This window comes from Mirounga angustirostris, unplaced genomic scaffold, assembly GCF_029215605.1.
Source record: "Mirounga angustirostris isolate CCGP_5_RB_7025 unplaced genomic scaffold, mMirAng1.0.hap1 SCAF_6, whole genome shotgun sequence".
In the NCBI taxonomy this organism is placed as follows: Eukaryota; Metazoa; Chordata; class Mammalia; order Carnivora; family Phocidae; genus Mirounga; species Mirounga angustirostris.
In genome coordinates this window covers 44,976,133-44,998,910 of record NW_026991714.1, presented here as the reverse complement: position 1 = coordinate 44,998,910, position 22,778 = coordinate 44,976,133, and the positions used below count along the sequence as shown (strand labels likewise).

General features: G+C 35.1%; 2 protein-coding genes across 5 annotated transcripts in view; one reads left to right on the top strand and one right to left on the bottom strand.

Annotated features, from left to right (window-relative positions):
- Positions 1–22,778, top strand: part of EDEM3 (ER degradation enhancing alpha-mannosidase like protein 3) — a 70,062-nt gene that overhangs the window by 25,928 nt on the left and 21,356 nt on the right. For all 4 annotated transcript variants that reach the window (XR_008506282.2, XM_045877321.2, XM_045877323.2 and 1 more), the window contains exons 6-13: positions 25–178; positions 5,474–5,608; positions 7,892–7,997; positions 14,328–14,425; positions 16,051–16,176; positions 16,377–16,460; positions 17,941–18,024; positions 18,535–18,659. Coding sequence is in view for 3 of the 4 variants with exons in the window: in XM_045877321.2 (XP_045733277.1) it covers positions 25–178; positions 5,474–5,608; positions 7,892–7,997; positions 14,328–14,425; positions 16,051–16,176; positions 16,377–16,460; positions 17,941–18,024; positions 18,535–18,659 (912 nt within the window). In the remaining variant the exon portion in view is untranslated. The remainder of the gene's footprint in view (positions 1–24; positions 179–5,473; positions 5,609–7,891; positions 7,998–14,327; positions 14,426–16,050; positions 16,177–16,376; positions 16,461–17,940; positions 18,025–18,534; positions 18,660–22,778) is intronic.
- On the bottom strand, positions 11,482–11,919 carry LOC123846173 (large ribosomal subunit protein eL33-like). Its single transcript, XM_045877329.3, has one exon. The coding sequence runs from the start codon at positions 11,853–11,855 to the stop codon at positions 11,547–11,549; it is 309 nt and encodes a 102-aa protein (XP_045733285.1). The 5' UTR covers positions 11,856–11,919; the 3' UTR covers positions 11,482–11,546.

The following is a 22,778-nucleotide window of genomic DNA, read 5'->3' as shown; positions in this document are numbered from 1 at the left end:
AATGTTTCATCTCTGTGATTGTAGGGGTCTTTTGGGTGGACACTCATTGGCAATCATGCTGAAAGAAAAAGGCGAATACATGCAGTGGTACAATGATGAACTTCTCCAAATGGCAAAGCAATTGGGTTACAAACTTTTACCAGCTTTCAATACTACCAGTGGCCTTCCTTATCCAAGAGTAAGTAATTCTGAAAAATATGGCAGTCTTTCTGTACTTCTTTGCTGTCTTAAAAAAATGAATTTTTGTAATTGGAGCCATTGTTCATCACCTGCTTGAGGCTGAAGAAAAATGTTTCTTAGCTATATAAAACATTTATATTGACATTTCAGTTTTGCATTTGAGTGGTAGGAGAGTTTAGATTCATTTAAGGCTTTTATGTGTCACTGTGTAACAGATTAGGTTATGCTGCAGAAGGAAGAGACAGATGCCAGACTAGAATTTGGGCACAGAATTATTTGTGCAGAAGATACAGTTGAAACAGTGAGAGTGGGTGCTGGCTCTCCAGAAGAGGATATGGAAAGAACACAGGACAGAGGGGGATAAGGAGGAAGTAGAGCGGTGGGGAAGAGAGTGTTCAGAGACTCAGGAGGAGAACCACACAGTAGTAGCTAGGGTGTGATGAAATCTTAGAGCCTCAAAAGGAGGTGTTTTATTTCTTTATTTTTTTAAGATTTTATTTGTTTATTTGAGAGAGAGAATGAGATAGAGAGAGCATGAGAGGGGGGAGGGTCAGAGGGAGAAGCAGACTCCCCGCTGAGCAGGGAGCCTGATGCGGGACTCGATCCCAGGACTCTGGGATCATGACCTGAGTCGAAGGCAGTCGCCTAACCAACTGAGCCACCCAGGCACCCAAAAGGAGGTGTTTTAGAAAACAGTAGGAGAATTAGATGCAAACAGAGCCTTAAAGGATGTAATGTGGGGGAGAATAAAGGGGAGGGAAGAGTTCAAACTAGGTGAAAACACAGGACCATTCATTTTGAGATTTCTGTATTGGTAGTTAAAGAGAGGTGCAGCAGAGTCAGTTGAGGGAGTTTTGTTTTTCCCCCCAAGAAAATGTTATATTTAAAGCAAAGGGAAAGAAGCCATTGAATAGGGAAAGAGCTTTCTATGCTGATTTATTTCTTTATTATTTTTTATTTATTTGAGAGGAAGAGCAAGAGAGAGAGAGAGCATGAGCGGGGTGAGGGGCAGAGGGAGAAGCAGACTCCCCGTTGAGCAGGGAGCTCGATGCAGGGCTCGATCCTGGGACTCCGGGATCGTGACTGGAGCCAAAGGCAGACACTTAACCAACTGAGCCACCCAGGCGTCCCTCATTTATTTCTTTATTAATACTATTGCTCTCTCCCTCTTGTCCACGTTAGACACCCCTGCCATTACTAAGTTGTGATAGTTTTTCACAAAAATTATGCTAGTTGAAGCCAATATAATTCCTAAACTGTTGTAAATACCTATCTTTCTCTTTTCTCTCTGGTTTATTTAGAGACTTACAAAATTAATCTTACTAAAGCAATTTTAATCAAACTACCCCCAGAAGTTTTACTGACTCCCTATTGTACAGAGTATCTTTTAACTTTCAGAATTCATTATGGTTTGGCCATAGGCTTTCTGACCTGCTCTCAGAACCTCACACCCCAATGAAATGAGTGTTCCATTTCAGCCAAAAGAATCTATTAGTGTCCCCCCAAACACCTAAGATATGTTTTTCTTTGTTTTTTGTTTTTTTCCATTTCCATGCTGTTAGGCCTGTCACCTCTATTACCTGGAATAACTTTTCTCCCACTGTAAATCAAGTAAGACTCACTTTCACCATCAAAAAACCTTTGACTGGAGAGACAGCATAATATAGAGCAGTGCTTTTCAAACTGGAGGTCATAGCATATTATATTACCCACCAAGTTAGTGGGTTGTGACCAACACTTTTTGTTTGTTTGTTTGTTTAGTGAAACAGACTATTTATTAGATCTCTTATTTAAATTTCTCACTCTTGATATTTTGAATAGCTCTTCCGTGAACATCTTTATACAGATCTCTTTACTTCTTCCATGGGATAAATTACTAGGAGAGGAAATAGTAAGTCACAGAAATAGGGAATGTTTTTTAAGGCTTTGGGTACTTATTGTCCAGTTGTTCTCCAGAAGGGTTCTACTTTTATAGTTACTCAGTGTTTTATAAAAGTATATGTGTCGTTGTACTGTTGCCAACAGTGTGTATTGTTGTTATTTTACCAAATGAATGAGAAAAAGTCTTGTTTTAATGTGAATTTCTTTGCTTTTTAGTGTGGTTAAACTTGTTGATGTTTTTATTTTCTTAGCATATTAAAATCAAAAACAAAGTTATTTCAAATAACCTAGATGTTTATTTAATTGAATTTACTGTTAGTAAATACTTTTAGTTTTTGTTATAATTTGATGTGCTAAATTTTGGGGAATCTAGCATTTCTTCACTTTTGTCATAACATGAGAAACAGGAGAGGAATTAAAACAGTAGCTACTAAGTATTGTAGTAAAATAAAGAAAATGTATTATTTTCTTATACTCTGAGGTATCAAGAAAATTTTAAAAATTGCTTTTTAGAAGAGGACTACAGATAGAAACTAAGTGTCTTCCTATCCTGCCTTCTTCACACTTACGAGCTTTTACTCATGAAAATATGTACAGTCTCTCTTAGATATGCATACATAATTGATAGTACTGCATTAGTGTTTTTAACTCAAGAATTTGCTGGACAGAAATGATATTTTAGTGGGTAATGGTCATTTGTTACATCTACACATAAACCCTAGAGGTAGTCCACACTTTGGGATGCCATTTCCTCAACGTCAATTAAAAGCACTTTGCCAGTTTTTCATTTAAGACCTCATTTCTGAGGTCAGGTAGGTGATTATATCCATAAAACACAGGGTTAATGGCAATTCCATTTTGATTTTGTAGATATTTTAGGGGTCTTTTGGGTATAGCAAATATATAATGTAGATAAATTTAGTGTAGGTAATTTAAACTTCTACCTTTTAATAAAAAACGTTCCTTTTTAAGAACTACTTTGTGATTCCCAGGACATAGGACCAGGAGGGAGAGACCAGGTTCCAGATTCCTTCTCAGTACAAAACCTTTATTATACTTTTAACCCTTTTTGTCTGAAGCCCTTCAAGTAAAGGGCAATAAGCTCCTTGTTTCTAACTTCTACATGACTAAATGGATGCTCCTACCAGTGCCCTCTCTACACCTGTCCTCTGAGATCTAGTCAGGAGGACTGCAGCTTATCTAACCAGCCTCTAGAGCAAAATTCAACAAGAGGATTAACATAAGCAAAAAAGGCACTCAACCCTTTTTCCTTGTCTTATAGAACTGGTAGTGCCTCCTGGAGGTTTTGCATTTGGAAGTTGTTTAATAACGCAGATCTTCAGCGTACGAGATGGAAGTGATATGATACTATGGATAGTTGTATTAAGAAATAGTCCTTTTACATCATTTAGTAGCGACCATCTTGGGACAGTGAAGACTATAATGCAGTATACAACCATCTTAAATATTTTTAATGTACAGAACTTCAGTGAGTCCAAGTATTTCCTTTTTTTTTGTTAAGAGAAAAGATACTAAAAATGGGATATAAATGTTTCCTGTCTTGCCTTTGCTTTCTCATGACTACTTCCCTGGACTTTGCCATTTGTTAGCCCTCAGCTACTCCCAATCCAGTGATATTTTATCAAATATCAGTGATATTTCTTCTGATTTTTAGATCTTAGCGTTTGTTGTTAGTTCCATTTGTTTGGCACTTATTTATGACTTTCCATTATTAGTTCCCGTCTCCATTTATATATCTGTCTTAATTGCTCTGTCTGGATTTTAAGCTCCCCGAGAACAAGGATCTTTTCAGTTACTTTGTATCTTAATACTCTCCACATAGTAGATACCTATTGATCAGTTGATTGTAATAATTAATAGAATTAACCAGAAAATATTTTTCACTGTTGACTCTTATTACAAATATTTATAAAAATTATTACACTTTACCTTAGTGCAGTTAATGTAAATATTTTATTATTGAGGATGTCTTCATTTTAAAGTTTATTCTTTTTTTTTTTTTTAAGATTTTATTCATTTGAGAGAGAGAGTGTACAGGTTCGGGGGGGCAGCAGAGGGAGAGGGAGAAGCAGACTCCCCGCTGAGCAGGGAGCCTGACATAGGGCTCCATCCCAGGACCCTGAGACCATGACCTGAGCTGAAGACAGTCGCTTAACCAACTGAGCCATCCAGGCGCCCCTTAAAGTTTATTTTTAACATCAATTTTAATTCTGTTGGTAGAGATATAGGTAACATAAGAGGACAAGGGATGATTTCCATTCTGGTTTTGGGGGCAGAACTACCTAAAGCCATTTATTCTTTCAGAATTATAAATGGTAGAGATAATTATGAATTTGAGTGGGGATAGAAAGATACTTCTAGGCTAATAGGACATGGAATATGATGTAAAATGCCTCAGTGACATTTTGGAAAGTGAGGTGAATGGCCAACATAAAAATCCACTCCTCATGTCTCCCCTACATTTCACTTTTGTTATTTGTTTATTTGTGGTGAGTGGGTATTATCCCTGTCTCCTTGCTTAGCTATTCCTAGTGTTTGGACCCTGTTAAGGTAATAGGCATACCCAGCAATTGATTTCTGCAGATAAGTTGAAATATGACTTTGTTTGAACTTCTCCTTATAGAGTCTGAATAATAACTGATCTGGAAACACTTGTATTTGATGCTTTTGTTTACATGTGGAATCCTTGGTATATGCTTGCTCTTTTGTGATTTATTTGGACTGCAGAAGACCATTCGAGTTTTAATCAGTTTCTAGTCAGTTTGGTTCTGGTTAATCTGGGTTGATAATGTAGTATAATTTGGCTGTCTTTGAATTATAAAAAAAAAAAATACTCCTTCGAAAAAATTTTCTTTGTGTTGCTTGATAGCCTGTCAGCAAGGCAATATACTCTATACTTCAAAATTTTTAAAACATGTAAACAAAATTTTAATCCCCTTTTAAACATATACCATAACTTAATCAGTTTTTTTTTTTTTTTGCTGTGAAGGACTAAGATAGTATTGGTTTTTCATAAATTCTCAATTAAATCTAATTTCTTTTAGAGCTAATCTAGTTTCTTGTTCTTATACTAACTAGTTCAAACTGTCCACAGAATCAAATTGTTACAGAAGGTATTTTCTCTATGTAATTCTTATATGGGTACTGAATTTTGGTCTCATTGAGGAAGGAAATAAGGGAAAACTTATTTACCCCATGAAAATTATATGTGTAGAATATACTTCTCTACATGTTAAATTGGAAAGTCACAAAGATCATCAGGTTTCAGTGTTTAGATATTTTATGACTTATTTCCATGATTTGATGACAAATCTTGATTGAAAAATAATCTCTTTTCCAGAAGCCATTTTCTCTCCATAGTTGCTAATGATAATCTTCTGGTTTTATTTAGATTAATTTAAAGTTTGGTGTCAGAAAACCGGAAGCTCGAACCGGAACTGAGACAGATACCTGTACAGCTTGTGCAGGTACCTTGATCCTTGAGTTTGCTGCTTTAAGTCGGTTCACAGGAGCGACAGTATTTGAGGTTTGCTTTTCATACAGCCTTTGATCTTTGGGGTATTGGGCAGAACTAACTTTATATCCTTTTTTCATTGCTCAAGTACGAGGATTATCAGTTGGAGGATTACTGTCATTTTAGTGAACTTTTGTCTAGGTTCCATCATATGGTTTTTATCAAAAAACCCAGAAGTCATTGTGAGGTAGATACATATTAATACGACTTGGCCTTTTTTCACAAACTATAAATTTTTAGGTTTATTCTTAGGAGATTCCAGCCATATTATATGAATTTGATATCACAAATGTCTTATATGAAAAACTGTCTTTTTGTTTTATTTGTTATACTTCTAGACGGTCTGTTGCTTTTCTGAAAAGTTCACTGAAACAGTGAAATTTTTGCACTTGTCTTGATAGAGTCATATCTGTAAGTTTGTTTACCCCAAGGTTAATGTTATTTCTTATCCAAAAGACTTAATATTCGCCAAGTAATTCGTTGTAGACTAACTATGTCTCACACTTTTATCTATTTGTTTAAGCATGTCATTGTGTGCAATAGTATCACAAAACACCTTTTTCAAACATATGACTTAGGAAGATTTTTAAAAATTCAGCAAATGGCACGTATAAAGCAAGCAGAAATAGGGTATGTATACCAGCATTAGAGACATTGGATCTGAGTGTAAGTAAAACAAGTCAGGTGGTCTTTGTGCGTCTATATGTTCAGGGTGTTGAGGACAGACTTACCATATTTGGTTTAATTTTTATTCTGTACTTTGCTGACATATTTTCCTTTCATTGAAAAGTATACTCACTTTTGCACTAATTTGAACTACAAACTCTGAGATACTGATGCATTTATAGGTTAGGAAAGTGAGATTCAAAGAGGATATGATGCAGAGTTATGGGTGAATGAGTAGAATTGGAATTAGAATCCATGCCTTTCTAAATTCAGAGCTCATACTCTTTCCACTGGCCTATTTTATACTTATGAGTAAATCTATTGAAAATTATGATCTCTTTAACTTCATGAATATATAGTAATTTATTGTAGGAGAAGCAACCTGATGCAGTTGACAGCGTCAATCTAATACAGGGTTGGCAAACAACAGCCTTGGGGCCAAATCTAGCCACTGCCTATTTTTGTGAATAAAGTTTTATTGAAACACAGCCATGCTTATTTATTTGTGTCTCTGACTCTATCTGTGCTAAAGTGACAAGAGTTGAATAATTGTGATAGTGACTGTATGGACCCATAATGCCTAAAATACTTACCATCTGATGAAAAAAGTTTGCTGACTTTTGGTCTAACATATAAAGAGATATGAATTCTCATATTCTATAATTCAGTTTTAAACTTTGATTTCACTGGGCCTGTTTTCTTAGCTGTAACATAGGAACAGGGAAATAAAATCTTTATGAAACTTTCTGGCTCTGAAATTATAGCATTTAATTAAAGCCATAGTCTGCTTTGTTTTCAGCATAAATAAATTAATTCAAGAACTAAGACTATTTTATACTCTGTTCTTAAATCTGCAAAGTGGCAAATTGGTTTAATGATTTTTTTTCTTTTATGGAAGTACTTCTCCAATGCTAAATAGATTCATGTTCTGAAATTAAGTTTAACTTAGAAACTCTCCTGTACATGTCTTACGCTTTTATGTTTTATAACATCTTTTTATCCAAAGCTAAGAATTTGATCAGAAATTATTTTAATTTAGTGGCCAATGGATAAAAATAAGTGAAAAAAAAGAAAAATGGTGTCATAAGGTTAGGTTTGGTATTGTCAAATGAATACTAGTGAATTTATTTACCTTCACTAACAAAGTTGCATGCTGTGTAAAAAGTGGGCTCCTGAAATGCTTGTTTGTGTTTCAGAGATGACATACCAACTTTGGAATTCTCTTCTAATTCTCTAAATAAGAGTATGTAAGGAGATTTTCACTTTGTATTTAAATGATAGAAATTATTTGAACAAGTGCATTTAATTATGGCAGCAATTAATATAATTTAATAATACATGTATGTGAATTGAACTTGCACTGCAAGCATAGACGAACATGATGGTCTCAAAGTGAGATCACTGCCACTAAATAGTATTTAGACTCATTCTTTTTAACTAGGCTTGATTGGCTGAAAAAGAGCCAAGATTTGACTTGTAAGGAAATTTAATGTGTATTATAAATGATTATCATAGGAATTTTATATAATCCTTAAAATATTCTATGGGCCTTTGACTTTGGTTTCTTTGTTTCCTGTTTGCCAGATACATGCAGTTCTTCAAGTATGCTTTTCTTTTTTTTAATTATAGGAATACGCAAGAAAAGCTCTTGATTTTCTCTGGGAAAAAAGACAGCGAAGTAGTAATTTAGTGGGTGTGACTATAAATATTCATACTGGAGATTGGGTAAGAAAAGGTACGTAAGTTGGGCTTTTTTTTTTTTTTTTCAGGTAAGTTGGCCTTCTTAAATTAAGCCTTCACATCCTCAGAATGGTTGGGAAATAAAGGATTTTCATTTGTTAAAATAATCTTTGGGACAGTATAAAGAATCGTTTTTCACCAGATTGCTGGAATTTTAATTTAACCTGATTTTCTTCTTTGGGACCAAATAATAGCACCCTTATTCTAGATGGACTTACTGTTTTATTTCATACCTTAATGGTTATAGCATTATAGATATAGGATATAGATGAAACACTAGAACTAGTTTCCTTGAGAACTAGAGAATCAGAATACCTCAGTCATCTCAGACTAAGTGGAAATCTGCATTTAATAATTTATCACTAGATGTTATTGAAATGAATTGGAATCATGAGATAAATGTTACATGAACAAACAGGATATAAAATTATATAAAGAATATTAATTTTAGGGTGCCTGGGTGGCTCAGTCGTTAAGCGTCTGCCTTCGGCTCAGGTTATGATCCCAGGGTCATGGGATCGAGCCCCGCATTGGGCTCCCTGCTCAGTGGGAAGCCTGCTTCTCCCTCTCCCACTCCTCTTGCTTGTGTTCCCTCTCTCACTGTGTCTCTCTCTGTCAAATAAATAAAATCTTTAAAGATATATATATAACTTTATCTTTATAAGACACCCCTATACAGCATAGATAAATGGAAATATACTAGAATATTTATTCTTAGTAAGATTATCATAATTACTATCTATTTAGTATTATGTAAGATTTTTCCAAATTTTATCTAAATGGTCCCTGAAACTAATCTGAATTCTGGCTTCAGCATTCTGCCATTTCTTTTCTGTTTTTTTAACCTGCTTGGAACTCAGGTGCAAATTAATTAGTTAGAATTAATTTTAAATTAATCATAATCCTTAGTTTTTGACAACACTCATCATTGGTCCATGCATGGCCCATTTTACTTAGGCTTTTTTTTTTTTTTTTTTTGAAGATTTTATTTATTTATTTGTCAGAGAGAGAGAGAGCATAAGCAGGGGGAGTGGGAGAGAGAGAAGCAGGTTCCCCACTGAGCAAGGAGCCCGACATGGGACCCGATCGCAGGACCCTGGGATCATGACCTGAGCTGAAGGCAGATGCTTAACTGACTGAGCCACCCAGGTGTCTCTCATTTTTAATAATGTAATAAGGACCCACAAATGGACCATTACTTGACAACATACACTTCTGCATATGATCCTTGACACTCTACCTCTGCAGTCCCATGCCTCTGCCTTCTCTGAAATAGTCAGCATTCTTATCTTCTACTGATCATTTGCTTTTAATAAAGTTTTATTGCATCTCTATGTATTCTTAAAAAGTGTATTTTTGTCTTGTTTTAAACCTTATAAAATCATATCACATCATGCATACTTTTGAGACTTTTTTCTCAATGTATTGCTAAGATTCATGCATATTTTTGCATAAAGGGGTAGGTTTTTTTTTTTTTTGGACTGCTGTATAATATTTTATTGGATGAATGAACCACAATCTGGGCATTTAAATTGTTTCCTGGATTTTACTATTGTGAATAGTAGTGCCATGAATATTTGTATGTTTCTCCTGTTGTACATGTGTAAGAGTTTTTCTTGGCTATGTATGGAGGAGTGGAATTTTTAGATCATAGGATAAATTAATGTTCAGCTTCAGGAGATAATGTCAAAATTGTTTTCAAAACTGTTTTCCAAAGTTGTTTCTCCACTTTATACTTCTACTAGCAAAATATGAGATCCCCTGGATCAACATCCTCTCCATTGAGTATTATCAGACTCAAAAGGTTTTGCCAATGAAATAGGTATATAAATGATTTCCCATTGTAGTTTGATTTGTATTTCTTTGGATCACTGATGATGTTGAACACTTCTTGGTATTTATTGGTCATATAGGTTTCCCTTTTTTTGGTATTGATGTTCTTGTATTTTGTCCATTTTCTATTCAGTTAGTTGTACTTTTAATGAATACTATTGATACCTATATGATACTTACGATTTATGTGATAATTATCCATTAAAATTTATTGATGTTTTCTTTTTGGCCTAAAACGTGGCCAGTTTTTTTTTTTTTTCCTTTCCCCGGAGAGAGAGCGCGCGCACGCGTGCATTGGCATGGGATTGGGGGAGGGGCAAAAGGAGAGGGAAAAGGAGAGAGACAATCTTAAGCAGGCTCCATGCCTAGTGTGGCTAGGAGCCCAATGCAGGGCTCGATCTCAGGACCCTGAGATCATGACCAGAGCCAAAACCAAGAGTCAGATGCCTAACCAACTGAGCCACCCAGGAGCCTCAAACATAGCTGGTTTTTGTGAACATTTTGCATGTGCTTTAAGAAGTGTATATTTTCTCCTGTTGGGTAGAGATTTCTATGTATGTCGGTTTGCTCAGTTAACGTTGTTCAGATCTTTGCTAATTTTCTGTTTGCTTGACCTACCAAGAATTAAGAAAGGTAGATAAAATTTCTGATAGTGATAGTGGACTTATTAATATCTCCCTGTAGTTCTGTTTTGCTTTATATATATTTTTGGGTGCATTAGTCTATTTTACTGGGTGCATTCATTTAAAATAGCTCTCTCCTTAGTTGAGAGAAATATTTTTGTATGTTTTGTTTTAAACATACAAATGATTTAAAATATTTCATCATTATGTGGTGATTATCTCTAATGTTCTTTGTCATACAGTCTATTTAATCTAATAGTAATACAGCTACATCAGCTTTATTTTGCTTAATTGCCTGATAACTTTTTTTCTGTCCTTTTACTTTCAGTCTTTGCAGGTGCTCATGCTCTAAGTGTAACGCTTATAAAATTTATAGATTTTTTTTAAAAAGCCAATTTGTCAGTCTTTGTCTTTTAATTGGTGATTTCAGTCCATTTACATTTACTTCTGTTTTTTATATATTTGGACTTATACTATCTTAATTGTAATTTCAGTGTGTTCCACCTTTCCGGTTTTCTTTTTAATCCTTTTGTTATTAAATGAAACCTATATTTACCTCCTAGTAAGACATGAACTTTAGCATGTTCTCCTTTCTGTCTCCCTCAGCCCCAAACTCCACCCTCCGTTTTGTTAATATTATATAGTTATTTAGTTCTTATTCACTATGAATATGTTCTTTTTTCTTTTGGGCATAGTGCAGCCCTCCTTTCTCTTTCTTTAAAGGTAACAAGTTGTCGGGGCGCCTGGGTGGCTCGGTCGTTAAGCGTCTGCCTTTGGCTCAGGTCATGATCCCAGGGTCCTGGGATCGAGCTGCACATCAGGCTCCCTGCTCAGCGGGGAGCCTGCTTCTCCCTCTCCCACTTCCCCTGCTTGTGTTCTCTCTCTCACTCGCTGTGTCTCTCTCTGTCAAATAAATAAAATCTTTAAAAAAAAAAAAAAGGTAACAAGCTGTCAAAGTATTTGGTCACTTGTACCGTGTATATTGCTCACAACATCTGTTAGATTTGTCTCCCTTCTTTTTTTTTTTTTTTTCAAATCTACACCTTTATTTACTTTTCATTAAATTTAAATCCTTGAGGGGTACAGCATCACACGGATTCTGTGGCCATGGCTTTAGCAGGAAGGTTGCTTCGGAACTTGGCACGAACCATGCCACTGTTTCCATGAGCACGAGTTACTTTTCCCCAGATTACTCTGGTTTTGTTTGGTTTGCCACCAGGAGTCACTGTGTTGTTCTTTGCTTTGGACACATAAGCACATCTCTTGCCTAGATAGAATTCCGTTTCATCTCGAGCATAAACACCTTCGATTTTAAGAAGAGCTGTGTGCTCCCTCTGGTTCCGGAGACCCCGCTTATAGCCAGCAAAAATGGCCTTGGACCACAGCCTTCCAGACATTATTTGGCGTTATAGGAGTCCTGTTCCCAGCAGGCCTCCTCAGACTCCAAGACGGCGGAAAAAGAAAGGCCGATTTGTCTCCCTTCTTACTTAAGTATTTATCCCTGGTTTCAGTAGCTTTTAATAGTTTCTGGAGGCCTTTTATGCCTAACAGTTTTATTATGCTTTCATATTTGAGTGACAGTTTGGCTGTATATCATTTTCTGTTATCATTATCAAGTTCTTTTCCTTCAAGTCTTTGAAAATACAGTTCTATTGTCTAACACTGTATTAAAAAATCTGATATTATTCTGATTTTTATGCTCTTATGTGTGTGATCTACTCTTCCTCTTTGGAAGACTAAGAATATCAAAAGCAAAGAGAAATTTCTAAAAATGTCACTAATTTTTGGTGTAGAAATTTCTTTAGCTCTCCTTATGATATTCTGTAGGTCCTTTCTATTTAAAATCTGTTTTTAATTGCTGAAAACTGGTCTTATTTATTTAGATATTCTTTTCATTTTTATAATCTTTCTTTTTGTAGTTCCTGTTACCTAATCACTTCTGTTTCTGTCCTCCATATATCTTATCTGTATATATATATATATTTTTTTTTTTTTCTGCGTTTTTTTCTTCTGGAAGATTGCTACATGTGATCTTCCAGTTTGCTGATCTGTTCCTCAGTTGTATCCTTTCTGCTATATATCCCATCTGTTTTGTTACCTGTTATATTTTTTATTCCATGTATTTCTGCCTGGTTAAAAATTTTTCTTCGTGGGGTGCCTGGCTGGCTCAATTGGTAGAGCATGAGTTCCATCCCCATGTAGGGTGTAGAGCTTACTTAAACATTTTTTTTCTTCTTATTTTATATTGTTAATATCTTCCCTATCTTTAGTATGTCTATAAGGCTAATTTTAAAATTAAATAATTTAAGGGGCGCCTGAGTTGGCTCAGTCGTTAAGCGTCTGCCTTTGGCTCAGGTCATGGTCCCAGGGTCCTGGGATTGAGCCCTGCATTGGGCTCCCTGCTCAGTGGGAAGCCTGCTTCTCCCTCTCCCACTCCCCCTGCTTGTGTTCCCTCTCTCTCTGTGTGTCTCTCTCTGTCAAATAAATAAATAAAATCTTTAAAAAAAAATTAAATAATTTAAAATAAGTGTGCCTGTTCTATTATTTCTTCTTCTGATAAATTCTTTTTTTTTTTTTTTAAAGATTTTATTTATTTGAGAGAGAATGAGAGAGAGAGCACGAGAGGGGGGAGGGTCAGAGGGAGAAACAGACTCCCCGCTGAGCACGGAGCCGATGTGGGACTCAATCCCGGGACTCCAGGATCATGACCTGAGCTGAAGACAGTCGCTTAACCAACTGAGCCACCCAGGCGCCCTGTTCTGATAAATTCTTATTCCAGCACATTCTTTTTATTTTTAGAAAGTCGTGCTGCTTACATGTTTTTTGGCCTATAAGTTTATGTTCCTTTTTCACCTACTCTGTGGGAAGGTCAGATTCCAATCCCTATCATCCCCAGTGATCTTAGGGATGAATTCTAACAAATTTTTTTAAAAATAACAATGCTTGGGCCCCAGGAGATCCTGATTTAATTGATGCTGAATGTTCCCTGGGTATAGGGATTTCTCAGATTGTAATTGTAATTATAATTTAAATTGTAAACTCACCAACCTCGGGAATTATGGGGTAAGAATGTCTAAAATTAGGTCCCACCTTTTTTATTCAATTCCTTATGCAGGATTTTAGTGCTGCCCTGATTTTACTCCTGAGGAGACCTGGAACACAGACCTGAGTTGTAGCAAGTGTAGGAGGAGATGTGTCTTAAGATAGTGGTTGGGGAGAAGCAAGAGCAAAGCTCTAGGAGTTTCCCTCCTATTTGATTCTTTCCTAACCGTGTCTGGCTGCCTTCCACTCCAGGCCAAAGCCACCCTCTCCCCAACCTGCCCTGCCTGTGCTGCCAGGTTTCTTACAGTTTTCTTAGTTTCTTTCTTTGGTCTTCAGTGATGATCTTGGAGGAAGAAGCCAACAACCATGTTAGTTGCAGCAATTAAAATTGGCATCTCCAAACAGCAGCAGTCTTGATTTCATATCTACTCTAACTTTAAAGATTGATGTCTTACTGATTAAGGATCTAAATGTTTAAAAAAATGCATAATAGTCCTCTCTAATGTTTCCTTTTTGGAGTTCCTCACTGAGAAAATGAGCTTTGAAAAACTTCTTAAAACTAGTATCTCCTACTTTTAAATAAGACTTACATAACCAATTTTGCAAGTACGATTCTTCTTTTGTAAATATACAAACATCAGCAAGGAACCATTGTTATTCATATATTAGAGTTAATATTTCTATAAATGTTGAATTTTTACTTTAAACAATTCCATGTTTAGACTAATGTTTTATTCTTAGTGTACTAATATCCTCACTTGTGCTCTGTCAAGAGTTTTTAAGACTTGTTTAATAAAGAATCACATTTATATGTATTTTTTCCATAGATAGTGGAGTTGGAGCAGGGATTGATTCATATTATGAATATCTATTGAAAGCCTATGTCTTGCTTGGAGATGACAGTTTTCTGGAAAGATTTAATACAGTAAGTTGATCTAATTTTATATTAACTTTAGAGCCAATTTTATTTGAGTGCCAGATTTTGATAGAAATTGAATTATCTGAGTGACAGTCTGAGAAATAATCTTTTTAAAATGTTAAAAATGTTACAATGTTAAAAAAATGGTTTTTTGTCAGTATTCCCTGATGATGTTGGACAGGGATAGGACAAAGCTACATACATTCCAAAAATTAGTTTACAAAGTAGTTTTATTTTCATCTCTTATCAGAAATTTTTAAGTTCTGCCAGTAAGTCATAAAATAGGTAGATTTGAGTTTACCTAATCTTTTATACAAGGAAGAGAATTTATTATAATAAATTACTAGTTGTCTTTCTCCTTTGGATTCCAATTCTTGTTGAAATCTTGGAAGTTTGGACTAGTCCTTGATCACACCAAGCATGCAGGGCTTTGGAGATTTAGAGAAACTAGTGAGTATTCATTTCAAAAGCAGATCTATACCTCTTTTAAGTCTGGGTCAGAACCGCAGGCATATTTTTAGGGGGGAAGGGGGAGGATTATTGAACCTGATTGGATTGCCTTTGTAATTGAAGCAAATTGAAATCAGTACAGCAAACTCATCAGCTATATCACTGTATTCTTTTTGAAATCATTTATAATTTCTTTGTGCATCTATCAGTACACCCACATTACTGTGAGACAATATGGTATAGTGGCTAAAGTATGGGAGTTGTCCTGCTTGGGTTTAAATCCTGGTGTACCACTGGTTTTGTGACTTTGGGCAAGTAACTTTACACTATTTGACTCTGTTCCTTATCCACAAAATGGGAATACTAGTATTATTCATAGAGTTATTGGAAGGATTAAATAAGCTAGTGCATGTGAAGTGTTAGAACAGTGCCTTAACGTCTAACAGATAATAAGTTATTAAAGAACAGGTGAGTTAGGAAAAAACCAATAAGAGACCTAATAAGTTGCCATTTGAATACTTTAAAAAACATGATCACATATTGTTTATTAGATTATAACAAGATTTTCTTGAGGTGAACGAGGACAGGTTTTTTTTGTTGTTGTTGGCTCATTATCATGGATTGACTAACAGCTCAACCTGTTGTCAAACCTGGGAAATATCTAGAAGAAGATAAAAGAAGGGGAAAAAGAGTTTTTAAGAACATAAAAGACAGATGTAGCAGACTATAAGAGTGGTAACAATGATTAGATGCATGAATTTGAGTAGTGAGCACTAGAGTATTACATTAGCTGAGAAGGGACCAAACTTCCTATACACAGGAGAAAACGCAACTAATTCTATAATACAGAAGCCTGTAACTATATTTCAAGAGGGCATAAGAGCATCCTTTGGCCACAACCATGGGCCAGTCCCACAAGACAGCAACAGGATCTCCCCTCAGAAGATCCTATATTAATTATAGTCTTTAATATTCTGCATCAGAATTAACACAGGGGACTATATATAATATATTTTAGAAAGATTTCCATATAGAATAATTTAAATATTTACATAGTTAACTAATAGTAAATTTATATATAAATTCAGGTTTACTTTCTTCACAGTGCGACTTAATTACAGTTTTTAGAATAATACATCTTTTTTCATCTACTTTCATGAACATATATTGTGATCTTCTAGCACTACGATGCCATCATGAGGTACATTAGCCAGCCACCTCTTCTACTTGATGTGCATATCCACAAGCCAATGCTGAATGCTCGAACGTGGATGGATGCTTTGCTTGCCTTTTTTCCAGGTTTGCAGGTAAAAAAACCAAAAAAACCTGTACTTTTTTAATATTAACGTAGAACAATTAAGTGCGTATGTGATCTCTAAAATTGAATTATCAAAATGGAGTCACATTTTAAAATTTATTAATGTACATTTTTCTGTTTATATAATGACTCTAGATAAAATCAACTCATATTTTATTAGGTAATTTTGTTGTTATTGTTGAATTTTAGGTCTTAAAGGGAGATATTAGACCTGCTATTGAAACTCATGAAATGTTATATCAGGTGATTAAAAAACATAATTTCCTACCAGAGGTAAGCAAATCATCTTTGGAATTCTAATTTACATATACTATAAGTTGCTGATTTAAAGACAGCAAATGTTATCTTCAGGATTGGTTTATTCTTTTTTTTTTTTTTTAAGATTTTATTTATTTATTTGACAGAGAGAGAGATAGCGAGAGCAGGAACACAAGCAGGAGGAGTTTAGGAGGGAGAAGCAGGCTTCCCACTTGAGCAGGGACCCCGATGTGGGGCTCGATCCCAGAACCCTGGGATCATGACCTAAGCCAAAGGCAGACACTTAACCGACTGAGCCACCCAGGCGCCCCGGTTTATTCTTTTTTATTTGTTTTTTTCCTGGTTAAATAGTTTAATTAATTTGCTTTTGGTGTATACACTACTGCATATGTTTTTCCTTTTTCTCATGTATTAAGAAAAGTCTAAAGTAATGCTGACCTTTTATGTAAAAAAAAAAAAAAATCCCAAATTAGTATTTCTCAGCCTTTTCTAATCTATGCCATTACATACATATTGTTTCATTCTAACTTTTATGTATACCCACCAGCTAGAGAGACTTTTTTACTCTTTATTTTCTAAAGATTATTTTATGAAAATGATATACATTGAACATACACTCTTCCTGATCACATAGACTGCCTAGTTTTTATATATTAGTAATAAATATTCTTGCTGGCTAGATATGGCAAAATCTTAACAGCACACATTTTGGCTTTCCAGAAATGTACCATTAAAAATTTCCAAATTAATGTATGTGTTCTGTCCCTGCTTATTCACTACACTCTGTGAGATACCTAAACATTCCACCAATTTAGATCGCTTCCTAAAGTGTTTGTTTTAGAAAGTATAGTTTTATTAGACTTCAGGTAAGTAGGACTGTGCATTATAGAAAGTTCATATTCACTCAGAATAAACCGAGGTTCAACTAAATACATCTTATCACAGATGAAGTTTTATTTGGTTCCCATAAAGGTTTTGGGTTTTATTTTAATTTTTTTTTTTTTAAACCAGTTGGCTCTGTTAGTGAATTATTTCAAGTGAAACTAGTTTTATTTTTAAATAATGCCTTGTCTCACTGTGCAGAGGATTTGAGGGTGTTATAAAAGAAAGCATATGCTAAAATGCTAAAATAGAAATATGAGAACGAGGGACTTAATAATTAAGAGGAGAAAATGGAGATAAGGAAAAAGAAGAAAACACAAAGACCCATCTAGTGGCATTACTGAGTTTCATAGTTTTCTCTAAGCTTCCTAATAGCCAAAATGATCTTTTACAAAAATAATCACATTTAATTGGTAAAAATAGCACCTTAACAAAAATGAATTGTGATTTTAAGCAATGAAAATTTTCATTTTATAGAAGAAAATTGTTACCAGTATTTTAATTTTTAACTTTTTTATGATCTAACTTACTATCTAACTACTATATACTCTAGAACCACTTGTTTATTTTTTAAATCACATCTCTATACCTATTTATATGTTGTTTTGTCTAGGCATTCACCACAGATTTCAGGGTACATTGGGCTCAACATCCTTTAAGACCAGAATTTGCAGAAAGTACCTACTTCTTGTATAAAGTAAGCTATTTTACCTCTCTTTTTGCTGTTTAGTCCCCATTCTCTGTTGGATATCTCACCACCTTATAATAGTAATTGGGTTTTCAAAGTCTTTGTTTAATGTTATAATGGTTGGATATGTTACAGTTTTCATTCATCCATAATTATTGAAAGAGATAAGAATTGACATCTAAGTTTGTATCTTTTCAAAATATTTACATAAACATTTCTAAAAAAAGAAGTGTTATATTCTAGAGCTGCTTTCTAAAGCATGTCTGTTACCTTTCTGGGTATTAAAAATTTTATCAAAGGGCTGAGGTACATAGTTGGACAGCTTTCCAGTTGTGTGTTTAAGAAATTCCATAAAGCAGATCCCTGGCTTATTTTCAGAGCTAAGTTCTGTGTAACGTGCTCCAGTGCCTGATACAATGCCTAAGCACCTAGTAGGTACTCAATAAATAGCTGATAAATGAGTGGGTATATGGTAATATATAAGCTATATATGTATACATATATTCTCCTTTTTAATAGGCTACAGGAGATCCTTACTACCTTGAAGTAGGGAAAACACTTATTGAAAATTTAAATAAATATGCTAGAGTGCCTTGCGGATTTGCTGCCATGAAGGATGTTCGTACTGGAAGTCATGAGGACAGGTAAAACAATTCCTAACATCCCCTTTCCTCAGGGTAACTCGGAAACAACACAAAATACAACTCTTAGTTAGAATTCAGATAAGCTTAATGCTTTTACAAAAGGTTCTTGAAGATGCAAAACGTTCATTGTGTTTATTTTTTAAACTCTTGAATAGGCTCATTTAAAATTGTTTGAACAGTTTGTATTTTTATCATAGTGCCTGGCATATAGTAGGTGCTCAAATGATTTTTAAGTAGATGAATAAATGAATGTTAAATATCAGAACCTTGGTATTAGTATTAGGAACGGGGGAGGGGGTTCTGTGTTAATAGTTTTTATATTATGTACAATGTTAGAAATTGTGGCGACAATGATGGATGATCTGGATTATGATTTGTGTTGAGTCAAGAATTCCTCAAAGCATATCTTGGTTAATGTGTGTATTCTTACTCTGTTGCTGATTTGGAAGGCTGGGGAAGAAAGACCATTGGTAATTTCTCTTTCATCAGATACTGGATTGATGGGGATGGCATGAAATACTCAAGCTATAAAAAGCAAACTTAGGTTACTGTGATATTCACTAACATTACAGTTATTCTAGGATTACTTATCTGAGTATTTTAACCATCCAGAACCTAGGAACTCATCTCTAATGAACACTAACGTTTGTTTATTTGGTTGCCAAATATTCATTCCACAGGTGTTTATGAGGTATTTTATGTGCCAGTGTTATACTAGGTTTTGAGGATTAAGGATAGAAGACATGTCTTTTCCATCTTTGAATCACTGAGAATAGGCAGGTAAATAGGTGTTACAACATTGTATATGTGCCATGAAACATATTAAAGATTAAGATATGACAGTCCCTGGAAGGTTTCTGGAGGCTTCTGTATCTTAAAGGATGAGCAAGGATGAGAAAAAAGTAGTGAAAGGAATTTCAGGCAGAGGGACTAGAGGCAGGTGAGACACAGCTCTCATCATCTACTCAGAGTTGTCCCTTAGTCCTTCACTTGAGAGTATTTAGATAATAGTTAATGAGACTTGAGACCTACTTCCCTGATCATAGCTGATGAGAAATGGATAGGTTTTTGGAAGTAGGCATGCAGATACCAGCAACAAGTGAAAGCAGATAGGCTGTGTATTTATTTTTAACATTTATTGACTACCTCTTACATTCTGGACACTCTTCTAGGTAAGCCTCTGCTTTGTTTAATTCATTTGATCTTAACAACCCTCTGAAGTGTAATCTCTATTTTAATCTTCATCGTATACATGAAGAAGCCAAGGCACAGAAAGGTTGGGGAACTTACCTAAGGTCACACAATTAGTAAGGTTAACAGAATTCTTATCAAGGCACATTGGTTCTTGAATACAACGCTATTCTGGCAACTCATGCAAGGAACAATAATTAAGCACCTACTGTATGCCAGGCACTGCACTTAGGTATGGGGATGGAAAGGGAAATTAGAACCTGTTCCTGCCCTCCCTTGACTTGTAGTTAGTGAAGAAGATAGGTGTGTAAAGAAATAATTACAACTATGTAATTTGTGCTGTAGTAAAAAAAAAAGTAACAGGTTGAGGAATTACAGAGGAAGGCATGAGTTACTCTATTTAGAGAGTTCCAGTTTTCTAAGTTTAGCATTCTTCTATTTTTCCCTATCAAATATTCCTTATGTGACATTGTTTCTAGACTGTTTACCACTGCCTTTGCCCCAATCTGATTATATTCCAATATATAGAGTATCTCTTAAAATATCATGTCCAGAATTAACCATACTCAAGATGTGCCTGGCAAAACATCACTGTTCAAGAACAGTTGTGAGGTTGCTAATTTTCTGAGCGGCTGGTGGGTTTACACCCTCTATCCAATTGAGGATCACTGCTTCATCAACTCACTGTTTCTCCTGGCAGCATTGTATCTCCTGCATTTGGCCCAGCAAAAGGTTGAGAACTACTAATCTTCATCATTCTGTGTTACTAGATGTGCTTTAAATTTTTTAGCAGCTTTATTACATTCAACTCACAGTGAACTTGTGGCCAGTTGACTTCAGTTACTTAATTGTGGCCTGCTGACAAATGGGTATTCTCCATCCTGCTTTTGAGCAATGATTTCTTTTTTTGTTTTTTTTTTTTTTTAGTGTAAACTTAGAACTTTATCCTTAGCTCAGCAAAATTTGATTTTGTTGGGTTTTGTGTGTGTGCCTATGTGTTTCTAGACCTAAAAGAGAGTTTGAATCTCATCCCAGTCATCTGACGTACTACCTAAATTGTTTTCAGTGATCTGCAGTTTATTTTTTTTTTAAAGATTTTATTTATTTGACAGACAGAGACACAGCGAGAGAGGGGATACAAGCAGGGGGAGTGGGAGAGGGAGAAGCAGGCTTCCCGCTGAGCAGGGAGCCCAGTGCGGGGCTTGATCCCAGGACCCTGGGATCATGACCTGAGCTGAAGGCAGACGCTTAATGACTGAGCCACCCAGGCGCCCCTGACCTGCAGTTTAGATAGGAATACCTAAAAAAATTTCCATCTAAATTGTTGGGGAAGAACTCTGGTTAGGACCATGACTAGTGTACCTTATGGTGTGACACTTGAGGGCTTTCATGTTACAAGCTTTTTGTGTCTGGTTGCTTATTCCCTTACAGACCTATCAGTGCTGTCTGCTGGCTCACTAGCATACACACACACAATTTTCAAAATGGAAATATTTGTATGTTCCTTAATGATCACTGAAAGAATATAAATGGCAAAAAGAACATGAAAATCTTTCGTAAGACACTTCCCTACTTGCGCACCCTAAGATAACCACTGTTGGCAATTTGATAAACAGTCTTCTAGACAGTTTTATTGTATATGTGTTTGCATTTGTGTATAATATGCTTATGGTTTTTTAATACAAATTAGATTATATGATATGATACCCAGTTTGCTAGCTTTACCCAACTCAAACTGTAGTGATCTTACCATTTCTCTATTCTAAGTGTTTGCAAATCATCTGTTTCATAATAAGTTCTAGAATTCGCCAAAAATCAACACCCTGCTCATCAGTCTACAGTTCTCAAGCTAGCATTTGCTCATGATAATATCTATCCCCCAGAAAAAGTTAAATTATCATAAATATATTGCAGGTTGACAGGAAGTGTTTTATCTATTCTGAAAAGATTAACAAACAAAATGTTTAAAAAACTTTTGAAACATTACAGGTGAGTTGTTGGAAGTTCCAAAACATCATTGATGTATAGTAAAAATAATGATAGCTCTGTTTTTGAGCTCCTACCTATGCCAGGTGCTATGCTAAATAATGGATCTGTAGTATCTCATTTAGTCTTTATTTACCCCAGTGTTAGGCATGTATTATTATTATGTCCTTTCCAGAAGAATAAACTGAAGCTTACAGTCCTTATATAATATCCTCATGATTAAACAGCTAGTCAGTGGAAAGTCTTCTCTATTTCCAAAGCCCGTTTCTTTACCTCTATGTTCCATTGCGTCTCTAGTTCATTCTTTAGTAATACTGTTAAAACTTGCTTTTGATTTAGTAAATGTTTATTGAGTGCCTACTGTGTGCCAGGACTTGTGCTTGGCTGGAGGTGTGAAACTATGTAGTCTGTCCAGTAAATAACAAGGTATTACTGCCAAAACCTAGGATGCTTTGGGAGGTAGTAAATGTAATAAATTCCATGTTACCATAACTCCATCTAACAACTGTGCTCTTTTTTTGCCACTTTTAATTTTATTAAAGCTTTTCTTTAAAATGTTTATTAAAACATTATAACATTAAATAATTTATAAAGTCACGTATGTTTTTATCCCTTGTTTCTTCTGTATTCCCTTCTTGACAGGTATTTAAATATTTACAAAGTTATAATCATAGTCCCTGTGATTTTGTGTTGTACTTTTTTCATGTAATTTTTTGTAAGTGATTTACTTTACCTTTAAAAAAGCCTTCCTGTTTATCACTTAAATGCTACATAATGAACTCCATCAAAATTATGTTACTTTATCCAGTTTAATATTAATTGAATTCTTGTATGACTCTCAGTAGTAAAGTTTATCTGCATTACCTCCCTGCTGTTGGTTTTCTGTAGAAGAAATGGAAAACTCTCCTTCATTGGAAGGCCAACAGGAAAATCTTGTCGGTA

Coding starts and splice junctions, on each gene's coding strand:
- LOC123846173 (XM_045877329.3), bottom strand. CDS start 11,855: ATGTCTGGAAGGCTGTGGTCCAAGGCCATTTTTGCTGGCTATAAGCGG.